The 12212-nt window shown below is 40.7% G+C and overlaps 4 protein-coding genes across 5 annotated transcripts in view; 2 read left to right on the top strand and 2 right to left on the bottom strand.

The window, feature by feature from the left end:
* The window catches only part of LOC128258203 (DNA-binding protein D-ETS-3), a 30710-nt gene extending 24486 nt beyond the window's left edge, over positions 1-6224 (bottom strand). Inside the window, exons 1-3 of one of the 2 annotated variants that reach the window (XM_052989707.1) lie at positions 4530-6224; positions 1140-1433; positions 250-644 (exon numbers count right to left, since the gene is read on the bottom strand). In XM_052989707.1, the coding sequence (XP_052845667.1) occupies positions 250-644; positions 1140-1372 (628 nt within the window). In that variant the 5' untranslated portion in view covers positions 1373-1433; positions 4530-6224. Of the gene's footprint in view, positions 1-249; positions 645-1139; positions 1434-2136; positions 2676-4529 lie in introns of those variants that run through there. The other variant, XM_052989706.1, reaches the window with a different exon arrangement.
* A 256-nt stretch (positions 6225-6480) lies between these two features.
* Positions 6481-8285, bottom strand: LOC128258193 (transmembrane emp24 domain-containing protein B). The gene is made up of 6 exons (XM_052989687.1): positions 8238-8285; positions 7914-8144; positions 7771-7848; positions 7085-7348; positions 6850-7017; positions 6481-6795 (listed from the first exon to the last, which is right to left on the bottom strand). Exons 2-6 carry the CDS (start codon positions 8058-8060, stop codon positions 6739-6741), a joined length of 714 nt encoding a protein of 237 aa, XP_052845647.1. The 5' UTR covers positions 8061-8144; positions 8238-8285; the 3' UTR covers positions 6481-6738.
* A 433-nt stretch (positions 8286-8718) lies between these two features.
* LOC128258701 (galactose mutarotase) lies at positions 8719-10224 on the top strand. Its single transcript, XM_052990498.1, has one exon. The coding sequence runs from the start codon at positions 9018-9020 to the stop codon at positions 10110-10112; it is 1095 nt and encodes a 364-aa protein (XP_052846458.1). The 5' UTR covers positions 8719-9017; the 3' UTR covers positions 10113-10224.
* A 99-nt stretch (positions 10225-10323) lies between these two features.
* LOC128258706 (brachyurin) lies at positions 10324-11956 on the top strand. Its single transcript, XM_052990506.1, has 2 exons — positions 10324-10570; positions 10636-11956. Exons 1-2 carry the CDS (start codon positions 10335-10337, stop codon positions 11201-11203), a joined length of 804 nt encoding a protein of 267 aa, XP_052846466.1. The 5' UTR covers positions 10324-10334; the 3' UTR covers positions 11204-11956.
* The last annotated feature ends 256 nt before the right edge of the window (positions 11957-12212 follow it).

Raw genomic sequence — 12212 nt, 5'->3', positions numbered from 1 at the left:
CAGAGAAATATATTTTATATATATTATTTTTATAATTGACGATGGGGTCGAGAAGATAACAAAAAATTGAACTTTGTAGTCAATAAGAGGTTTTATAATTGAGCTGATGGATACAAAAAGAAAAAAAAAGAGTATTTTTCATTACAAATTGATAACATTTGTTTAGATATCTATTTAGTAAAGTCATTTATAGCGATTGTTTTTTCCCGATGTAAAATAAATACCTTCTGCCACTTTATCTTCGCTTACCTGCCCTGACTTTGGGCTCCACATGCGAGGAGCTGGACGCTGCTAGCGATGGCAATGCCGGAGCCGCACTCACCGCATCCAGAGTTCCGGACGTAACCTGTCCGGCACTGGACGTGATGACGCCGTGCTGGGTGCCGGCGGGTGAGCAGCCGGGCGGAGGCTGCAGTGTGTCCAACCGGTGTCGCTGCACACTGTTCCCGCTACTGCCCAGCACTCCGGCCGTGCTGCTGCTAACCGCATTGTAGTTTAGCACCCCGGCCACGCCCACGCCGACGCCCACTCCCACTCCGACATTGGGATTGTGTGGAAGGCCTAGGCAATTGCCAGCCCCGTTCCCGGACTGAACGGGCAGGGTGTCGAGGGTGTCCGTCAAGCGCTGGCTGGAGTAGATGTCACTGCGGTTGGGAAGGACATTTGATTTTGTAATAGGCAACTTAAGTAGTTTAAAATATCCACTAATTAACTGTTTAAAACATTTTAGCCCTTTAAGTAACATGCTCAAATATTTTAAAATTATATAGCATTCTATAAAAGAGAATTTAGAAAGAAAGCTCCTTGAAAAGATCTAAGATAACAGTCAACAATTCATTATATTACATCAGACAAAAGTCATTATACAACTAATATAATATATAACTTAAGGATGCTCTTGAGAGCAGTTTTTCTTGCTTAAAAGAAATATGTTGGTATTCTGATTAAAGTTTGGGCCAGTCTGATTGTTTCACAAAGGCTTTTGTGTACAGATCTTTATTTAACTATTGCCAAAAAGCACTATAAAACAATGTGATTTGTATTATTAAAATACTAACTAAGGTAAATATGTTAAAAGAACAGATTCTCAAAATACTGAGTTTTCCCAAATAAAAATATAGTTTTTATATATAGCTAACCTGAAGGCACTGCTGGCCCCGAAGAAACTGCTGCGATCTTGCAGCGCCGCCTTGGCCTTTTCGACGCTCTGCTTCAACTGCTCAAAGGTGGACTGGTGGAAGCGGTACGAGGTCCAGTCCGGCGAGCACTGTCCCAGGGTCAGGCAGTCCTCCGTCTTCACCTGGGCGAGAGTGGGCGGCGACACTCGCTTCAGGTCCAGCGCCGTCTGATACGAACACGAATTCTCGTACATGACGCACGCCTGGGGAGCCTCGATGGCTGGCTGTTGGCTAAACAAGGGATTCCACTTGACTCTGCCGGAGAAATGGATAAAAAATAAATAGAATTGAAGGTTTCAAAAACAAGAGCCCAACATTGTAAAATATGTCTTATCGCGTTTCTCCCATTAAGAACAAACATTAATAAAGGCGTAAAAGAAACTTAATGTTATTAAATATTTAGCTAATCATATTTAATATTTAAGCATGATCTTCAAATCAATTTCACAAAACAACAATATGATATAAACTAAAACTTACTTTTAAATCGGGTCTTATCGTTATTCAATCTCTTACTTAGAAAACAAAAGAAAGGAAGCTTGGCAAGCCAACGTTTAAATACCTTGCCCCTAATTGTAATAGTGAATTTATTGCATGAAATGATAGATGAAATGCGATACATTCCCGAAATTTTCAAACTTGACATGTGGAATCCAAGCTGGTTATTCCTTAAAACTTTACTTAATGGCACTAATTTTAATATTTGGTGGAACTAACAGATATTTATTTATAAGTATATTTTAAGTATATAAATTGTCCATCGCCTATGTTTCGTAGTAACTTGTCCAATCTAATTCAAATTTGATAAAATTTCTTAAAATTATACATTAAAAAAGATCCGTTTGTTCTTGGGTTTTACCGGTATTATTTTATCATTTAAACTGTAAAATTGCTTTTAGTTATTCTTTCTTGGCAGACTTTTAATTGCTTTAAAGTACAACTAAAATCCATCACTCACCTCATGGCAAATTATAGAACTAGATATTAATAAATCATAACGCCTCGCCCACAATTAAAGACTGCTATTTTGAAATGCCTTTCGGGCCAAACAATCGCTCTAATTGCCATGGCTTCAACACGTTAAGCGAGTTCCCCCCGAGTCCCCGAGATTTTCAAGCATAATTAATAGTGGCTGCTTGGGAGCTGCGGAGCTCCCTTAGATATAAACACGACGTGCATAATTATCTGGCTCGTTATTTATTGTGTGTACAGTCCCGCTTTTGGACTTGGCCAACGTTGCGTATGAGCGGTGGTCTGTGCGTGGGAGGCGGCCATTTGAGCGTGGCTCTCTAATGTCCAGCTGGTCTGGGGGCAAACCATTGTTTACTGGCCCTTTTCGGCCATTCTGTGCAGTTAGCACACAGGGCATGCAAATTTTTGCACTCTGCCCTCGTCGGAAGTTGCTGGATTTTGATTTATGCCAACGAAATTTATGCCATACAAAGTGCGACTTGTTCTGTCTTTTCTGGATTTAAGTTCCCCAGCAAACCCGAAACAGAAACCGAATCCCGGCAGCTTTAAGTTTTTAGGGGGGAATAGATTTCGTTATCGTAACGGCCGCATCTACAGAACATCATCAACTTTTGCCTTGTCAGACATTATAAACGGCCTGCACACGCCTCATTTATTATTTATTATTTGTACTTGGGCCGAGGACTTGCGTTTGCATGTAGGCAAATTTCACCAGCAAACATTAGCAGGCAGACATTTTTATTTTTTGATATTTCCCAAGTTATCACAATCGCTGAGTGAGCGCGCGCACACCGGAAATACGAGCGGGATGCCAGGATGTCGGTCTGCAGATGGGCTGAATGCTCGTCCCGCTCTCCAACGCGTGTTGATTTTTTTGAATGCCAGTTCGTATACTGCGATTGCCGAGTTTACGGTCTTCGATGGTCGTCAGCTAGCAGCTGTTAATGGTGTAATCCCCTTGTCGAGCGAGAGATCCTTTAATTAAAAGGCCACACGTTTGGCTGCCCTTTAATGGTTTGTAAGATTTTTATGAGATTTTCGGAAATTTGGATTTTTGAGTGCTGTCACTGCTCACTGAATGCTGAAACTGGTGGGCTGCTTAATTGTCGAGCTTATGCCGATGCTGCTGCTGATTTGCTCTGTTTGCCGGTTTATGAATACTTCCGTTTTACGTCTGCTAATTCGATTAGCAGAAAATATATGTCACAGAGTGATTTGAGGGTAAAGCGAGTTTTTTAAGGGGGCGAATTACCAGCATTAAGCAGAAATTTCAATATATTGCCGGGATTAATGGTAGTAAAAATAATGTATATTTTGTAAGGTTAATTTTTACTAACATACAAAACACACAAGTGGCTCTTTATTTCTTACTTTTATTAATATGAGCTCCGGCCTTTTTTGTTGCCTTTTCTGGCGATAGCAAACTATATATAACTAAGACATTAAAAAATGATCCATTGGTATCGTTCGCTCTTCTTTGCTTGAATCAATAAGGATTAAGTCACATTTAATTGGAGGCTTAAAAGATGTTTAAAACAATTTAGAAAAAGTAACTAAGCCAAACTATAAAGAAGTTATTAATAATAATTAATGTAACCTGGTTTTGGCATTCCACTTATTTAAGTAATGGCCGTATGTATTGATTAAATACTTTTTAGACAATATTTAATGCTTGTTTTTAATGCTAATCGTTTTAACATGCCCTTTTGATATTTTTACATATTTAACTGCTACTAATAAGTATTAAAGTGTAATTAAAAAAATATTTCGTAAATGATTGACACGCATTTATTTTAAATCTCTTCATGCTGTTAATACTAGCTGTAGTGTCAACTTAAGCATTTTCTTGTTAGCAAAGATCAAAAATAGTGGTTCTATAAAAATTTTGTACATAAGGTTTGAGTAGGAAACTTTTTAAACATAAGTAAATGTTTTTATTTGATGATAATTCAAGTGATACTTTACAGACTGATTTAAGATCAACTCTTACCAATACATATCAAAGAACACGTCTAAAACTATTCAGAATTGAAATAATTGTAATATTAGGAATCATAATAAGCATTATATTATCAGCAGTGACCAAAAATAGTGGTTGTTTAAGATTTATTGTTTTTAAAGTTTGTTATTAGTTGTGTTCAAAATTTGGGAGAACAAATAATTTTATTATTGACTTTTCAAAACAACTAATTATTTTCGGTTCCTGATATTACAATATGTTAGTATGATCAAAAAATAAATTAATTGGACCAAGCTTTTAATTTTTGAATAGGCCGTCGGATGTTTATTTTTACCTAACAACCACTTTGTAGTTGTTTAAAAACATTTACTAGATTCCGCTGAAATTTTTGTATGTCCCCAAATATAATCATAACTCACCTCAGGATTGTGCTTGTTTCTCTTATAAAGTTTATCCAAAAATAAGACTCCTCTTTAACTGTCTATTCTACTTCAGGCTGGCCAACTTGCAATCGTAAACACTGAGTATCGTTTGGGGGTCCGTGCAGTTAATCACTCACTCACTCAAGTGCGTATAAATTGGCGACCGGAAATGAAATTATTGTCAAAATGGCGACGGATATGCGACAAGTGAACGCGACAACGACGCGCCACGCGAATGACGGTTTTGTTTGCAGTCAAAGTTGCTAGTCCTGGAGCGGATATGCAAGGGAATTTGTCAGTGCAAGGACGACGACGACGCGAACTGGACACCGACGGCAACGAAGGTGGCAGGCTCCTTGGGCATTTCTCGGTGCCCTTTTTCGCACAGGTGCACAATAGGTGGAGGTGGGCGGTAGATGGGCCGCAACGAAAGCGGAACGAAAATGAAATCAAAAAGCGAAATTTCTATAATTTCCGCACAAAAATTTCCGCGACACACTGGCAGGACACATGTGTGTCCTTGTCGGTTTTTTGTTGCCACGCCCACAGCCAGCAACAAGCTGGGCGTATGTGTCCAAGTTTTCCGCACTCCTTGTCGAGTGTGTGTTTGGTTTGTTTGCTTCTTTGCTCCTCTGCTCCTTTTCTCCTCTAGTGTGCCACTGTTTGTTTTTCTGTGTGTTGACCAAGAAAGGTTCTCGGATTTGGTCCTTTTTCGCGGAATATTGACGACGTGTGACCGACGAATCTAAACCGCAAAGTACCGCTATTATGTCGTCCGCGACGTGTTGCACTTGGTAGCGCGCACTCCAAGTTAATGTGGCGGCCAGATCATCCCGTCCAGTCCACGCTCAAAGATGGCGACACACTCCTCCCCTTAGGCGGTATCGTTCTGTGTGGGCTGGGGGAGGTGTAATCAGCAAGGATGTCACCCCATCGCCCTGCGTTCCTGCGGTGGCTGATGCGCAGGCGCGCTCTCCGCACCACCCCCACCCACTTTGCCGCTGCCCTTTTATCTGCCGCTGTCATCGGCTGCTGCTCTTGCTGGTGGGCGGAGCCAACTTTGTTCCACCGGGGACATGGCTGTGGATGCTCCTGCCTTTGCCGGGTCCTTTGCTCCATGTTCTTGGGCATCATTAGTGCTGCCGAAGAGAGGAGACCCCATTTCGGGCGGAAGTGCGTATGAGCAATATTTTAACAATGGCGTTTAAAACAGTTAAAGAGCGTGTGCTGGTGTGCGAGGCCATTAGGACCTTAGTTTTGCGGCCGCTTTAAGGCCCCGCAGATAAGCTCGAATAATAACATTTTAATTTCAAGCAAAAGTGGCCACAAAGGAGCCCCCAAGATCCCCAGATGAGCCTGCCAAAAAGGATATAATTAACATGCCAGTTGCTAGAACACACACATGTGTTAAATGACTTTCAGATAAGCGGTGAGCACGGTGACATGATTTAAGGTCCTGCGATGGATGGGGCCGGATAATTTGCGATAAGCAGGGTTGGGTGTGGGTGATTAATATACAGCCTTAAGATGGAAAAAGCCCTCGAAATGTCTTCTTATCTGAAATGAAGTTAATGAGGTAATTTAAAGAATTTAAAAATATTCGAAGTGTAAAAACAAAATTCGGTTTCGAACAACGAACTCTTATTTATAAGTTGGATTTCTTAATAATAGTAAACTAATCTATTTTTTTTTTTTTGAAATTGTTTTCAAACTTATGTGTATTTCATATAAAATTTCACATTTTTGTATTCAAGTACATGCTTTTCAGTATTAGAAACAGGAACGGTATAAAAAGCTTTCGGCGTTGCTTTAAAGTCCCTTAAGAGCTTTTAGGAAATACACAAACCCAATAAAAATAAGTAATGGCTTTTCATCATATGCTATGTAAAACGATATAGTTACAGATCTGAAAATCTGTAACCACTGTCCCCAAAAAAAACCATAGAAATACAAAAATCTTCAATATTTTAATTGAACAAAACACACAAATGTACACTTATCACAATAAGTATGCTGTCTACAACTCGTATGACGTAAGTAGTCGCAATTATGAAAATAGTCTGCTTAGTTGCACTTGATCAGTTTAGCCAGTGATAAAAAAGTTACAAAACGCGAATGGGATTCAGCAAGAATAATGAATGTCTTGGAAATGCAGATGGAATTTAAATAGACGGGTGCAAAGTCTTTGAAAAGTAACTTGGCACGCTTAAATGCGGCTTTTGGATCCCGATTTAACTTCGAATAGCTTGCGCACAAAGAACACCTAAAAAGAGGAAATAATTAAAGATTGAATTGGAAAACGGTAGAGTTTTCTTGCCTGTACAGAGCACGTGATCAATATGACCAGGATTTGGCTAATCGAGAAGGTTTGAATATAGGCATTGTTGTCCAACAGCAACGCATAGTCCCGCGACTCCCGATGTCTGCTATGAGCCTGATAGCCCATCATATCGTTGATATTTCTCTCCACGGTGCCGATGGTGGCCTAAATAAATAGATCAGCATGAGTATTTTCAGCTTTTTGGGTGGGCCACAAAACCCGTTTCGCTCACAGTGAAGTTTTGCATGTTCAGCTGCAGCTGTTCGATCTCCTTGGCGTACTTGTCCCAGGCGTCATACTTCACCACCGTGATATAGATGTTAACCAGCTTGCCGGCGAAACGTGAGAACTGGTTGTCGATGCACACGGAATAGTAGCCGCCTGGCGAGACCTGGTCGGTGTAATCCGCAGTAGCCTGCCACTGGTAGGGCTTCACTACCTCACCAGAAGGATTGCGAACAGCAAAACCAGCCATTCCATCGCCTCCTCGCACGACCTGTTAAATGAATTAGTATCAATGGTTTGAATACATAAAAGCTGAAAAATTAAAGGTATTTATAGCACTAATTTAATTTAAGAACGGCATATTATTTGCAATTGTCTTAAGATAATAGATAACCAAATAATTAGTATAGCAGTGACAAAGCAGCTATGTGGATAGCTAATTAAGCAATAATATCTTGGGTACCTTTCTGAGTACGCGATCCGTTTTTATAAAAATTGTTTTTTTTTTTGAATGCTTTTAAAATTATGTATTGAAGTGTTTACCATGCTAGTGTGATTGCAATTGAAACAAAGATATACAGGTCAGTCAAAAGTATTTTAACAATTTATAAGCATATTTCATTTGATTTGTGTAAATACTTTTGAATGTACAATTATATTTTAAAACGAATTATCCCAACAGTCTCCACTTACACTGAATGACACGTAGAAGGTGGCTCCCGCCTTCACGTACTGATGGTAGCAATCCTCCTTACCAGCATCTATGTGGACCTGAAAGACAAAAAAGACTTCCGATGAATACGATCCTCTGGGGCAGTCTTATGCGCCATACCCACCTTGTAGTCCATGGCCACCGCTGGAAGATTCTCGTACCATGGTTGTTGGGCTTCTTGTGCGTTGGTAACGTTGATTAGCAGACAACAACAAATCACGGCCAGGGGAAGTATTAGATTAATCTGATCTCTCTGCCACGTCAATTGCATTTTGGGATTTGTGTTCCTCGGATTTCTGGTTCCTGGATGGGAAAGATCTCTAAGAGAGCCTGGCTGCCGTTTCGTCTGCGCTCTCTGTCAACAAAATGGGATTTGCACCGGTTAGCTAGCTTTCTATTTGCGAAATAAACATAAAGTTTAATAAACCGAATTCAATAAACAACCGACCTGTTGCTTAGAGGTGGACTTTTGTGCTATCTGCTCTTCTAGAGCAGGGTTGCCAGACTATCGTAGGTGGCAGTACTTTTCGATAGGGGTGGAATTTGTATACAGGAATCTACAGTTGGTTTTATTTGATGTACATTTCATTTAATTTGGGACAAATTTACTCATTTATTCGGATATTGCATGAAACAAAAATTTAAATGCAATAAATATTTGGGAGGAAATCAATTTTTAGATCTATGGTTCAATACAATGCAGTTCAAATAATGAGCAACTGGGAAACCTAGTCCAAATGTAAGCTTATTGTTATTGTTTTTTATTAAATTTAAATTTATCTAAATTTTATCCAGCGGCTTTTTATTTAAAAAACATTTATTTGAACAGGCACAAATCGCACCTCTTAAGAATTCTTTGGCTACGCCCATGTGCTCAGAACAGCCGTGCTTAAACAGGTGTGGCAACTTTGTTATTTAAACTGATTAAAATAAGTTAAAGGTGATAAAAAAGTGAAGTAAATAAGTCTAATTGAGCAGTGAATTTGAGAATTATCTTAAAGATTTCCCATGGGACATCCCTCTTATCATAGAACTCTTGGTCGCAACCTTGTTGTGATAACACCATTTACATATGCTTGTGTTTTGTTGTTTGCGGCTTTTTAGCGATAATTAATACCAATACATATGCGCATCGAGTGCTGATTAACCTCTACGGTTTGGAGAGGGTCAGATAAAAACGCAGTGCAATTGGTATTCGCACTCATTTCCAGCTGCAGCCTGATCCAAGATGGTCAAAGTCACAGAGGATGTATTTGCCACCGGAGCAGTGAACCCGTTTACCAAATCGAAGGACTCCATCAAACGGTTCACCTTGACAAATGGGAATGGAATGTCCGTCCAGTTGATCACCCGTGGAGCCACCATAACCAGCATAAAGACTCCGGATGCCAGCGGTAAAATAGATGACGTGACTCTGGGATTTGATGACCTGGCGGGCTATCAGAGTGACAGGAATCCCTACTTTGGAGCCACCATTGGTCGGGTATGCAACCGGATCGCGAATGGCAGTTTCCAACTCGACGGAAAGGTGGTGCAGGTGTCCAAGAATCGGGACAACAAGTTCCAGCTGCATGGCGGTTTTGTGGGTTTCGATAAGGCCCACTGGGAAGTGGTGGCAGTGCGTCCGGATGGCGTTGTCCTATCCCACACCAATCCCGACGGTCACGAGGGCTATCCCGGCAAGGTCACAGCCACTGCGAGCTTTGCTCTCAGCGAGGACAACTGCCTGCATGTCCAGATGAGTGCAGTGACGGATAAACCCACGCCCGTGAATCTCACCAATCACTCGTACTTCAACCTGGCTGGCCATAAAGCTGGAGCCAATGGTCTCTACGAGCACACCATCGAGATCAATGCCTATGGGATCACCGAAACGGACAAGTCCTCCATTCCCACTGGAAAGATCACACCCGTGGAAGGAACAGCCTTTGACCTCCGAGTGTCCAGCAACCTGGGAGAGCGTCTCAAGCAGTTGCAACCAGACCGGGGCTACGATGACAACTTTTGCGTCACCTTTGACCCACCGCAGCCAATGGCCAAGGTGGCCAGAGCCACTCATCCGCCCAGCGGACGATGGCTGGAGGTGGTCAGCAATCAGCCCGGGGTGCAGTTCTACACCTCAAACTTTATGCCGGACGTTGAGCGAGGTGAAGCGGCCATTCCCGGCAAGGATGGAGCTGCCTACGCCAAGCATGGAGCCTTCTGCCTAGAGACACAGAAGTTTCCCGACTCCGTGAACCACAACAACTTTCCCTCGACCATTTTGCGACCGGGCGAAAGCTACAATCATGAAGTAATCTACAAGTTCGGTGTTTCTCACTGAGAGTCGCGAACACCTTATCTAACCTACATATATATACGAATAAATACCATGTATCCGACTAACCAAGCAAACCGTAAATATTATAACCAATAAACCGAAAGCACGGAGATTATGCAAAGTGGTTCGAACACGATGCGACCATAAATCAAGGGCAATCATTGTACACCACGAGCACAGGCCATATATAAGCTGCTGAATGGCCAGAGCCATAAATCAGTTAAAATGATCCTTCAGCTGGGCCTTATCATTCAGTTCTCTCTGGGATTGGCCCAGGAAATCGGCTCCCTGCGAATTATGAATGGCACTGCTGCCAAGGCTAAGCAGTTGCCCTACCAAGTGGGATTGCTGTGCTATTTTGAAGGCTCCATTGATGAACCTAATCTGTGTGGTGGTGCAATCCTAAGCGCAAAATGGATCTTAACTGCAGCCCATTGCTTGCAGGATCCACATGCTAAGCTGTAAGTTTGTACAAAATATTTTATAAAACTTACATTGGTTATAACATTACTCATTCACCTTACAGATCCAAAGTGCTAGTCCACGTAGGCAGTGTTGAAAATTTCCCTGGTGATGAAATCGTGGTTAACAGGAGTCACACCACCGTGCATAAGAAATTCGATCGCAAGACCGTAGTCAACGACGTTGCTCTAATCAGACTGCCGAAGAAGCTCACTTTCAATAGGAATATACAACCCGTCAAGTTGCCTAGCGTTAAGAGAACTTATGCAGGTCGGATGGCTATAATATCCGGATGGGGTTTGACCAGCAAGCACCAGCCCAGCAGTGTCCTTCAGTACATCCGGGTGCCCATCATCGCGAATAAGGAGTGTGAGAGGCAGTGGAACAAGCAACTAAAAGGCAAGGGCAGGAAAGTCGTGCCCGCCTCCTTCATATGCATCGATTCCAGGGCGGGTCTGCCATGTCGAGGGGATTCCGGAGGTCCAATGGTCCTGGACGATGGCTCCAAAACGCTGGTGGGAATTGTGTCTCACGGTTTCGATGGCGCGTGTAGGCTGAAGGTACCAGATATATCCACAAGAGTTTCGTCCCACCTCAAGTGGATAAAATATTACACGGGGGGTCTTAAGTAATCTGGATCTGGAGAAGCATTAAAAATCGAATTTCTTTTCAAACGTGTGCTTTATTCTTATTACTTCATACAAACTCCCATACACTTTCTCGTTCTCCGTTCCATTTTCATAATATTCTCTTGTGGCTTTGCTAGATTTGTTATCGTTTCTTTATGTTTTTCTTTTCGATTTGTATGTGATTTGTGACTTTGACGGTGTTGCATGTCGTTTAAACAATTTGTTTATGATAATGTTTAGATGTTCTCGTTTGTGGGCTTTGTTTACGTGTGAGTGTGTGGTTAATGTTGCTGATTATTTGCAATTCTTTCGTTTTTATTTACCTTACTTGTTCTCGCTATTTCGTAAATGCAGTTCTCAAAATGTACAAAAACCTAAATGGAAATGATACAATGAGTGTGAATGATATAATTTGGTTCTTTCAACTATTCTTTTAGTATTTTTCCTATATGTACAAAAAGTGTAAACGAAATTGTGAAAAAGCTATACAATTTGTTAGTTAACAAAGCGAATAAGTTTATTAGAACTCGGCTGAATAAATTAGTTTTATTTTGGTTTTGTTGTTGTTTTTCATTTAATACGGCTGCTTGAAGACTTCAGAAAAATTTGTTTGTAACTAGCGTAAAATTTGTTTATCTTTCGTTTAAATATATAAAAATGCACATATTATCCGTAGTAAATAATAAATATAAAGTAATTATTAAATTGTTTTTATATATTTTGTTAAGATTTTGTTTGCGGCTTGTCTTGTAAAAATGATCAAGTAATTTACTATGCGTTCAACTAGTTTTATTTTTGTATTGAAATATATATGCTTTATATATAATTTTGTAACTTTCAATATTGCGTTTATCATTTGCCTATAAATCCATAGAGTTAGTGTGACTTGTAACTATGTATATGTTATCATAAATATTTATTATTACGGTGACCTGTTCCAATTTACAGTTTGAACCGAAAACCGAAATGGAATTTAGCGGCATTTTGGAAAAATGATTCAAGAACAGATATT

The sequence above is a fragment of the Drosophila gunungcola genome (assembly GCF_025200985.1).
Source record: "Drosophila gunungcola strain Sukarami chromosome 3L unlocalized genomic scaffold, Dgunungcola_SK_2 000003F, whole genome shotgun sequence".
Lineage (NCBI taxonomy): Eukaryota > Metazoa > Arthropoda > Insecta > Diptera > Drosophilidae > Drosophila > Drosophila gunungcola.
This window is presented reverse-complemented; position numbering and strand designations above follow the sequence as displayed.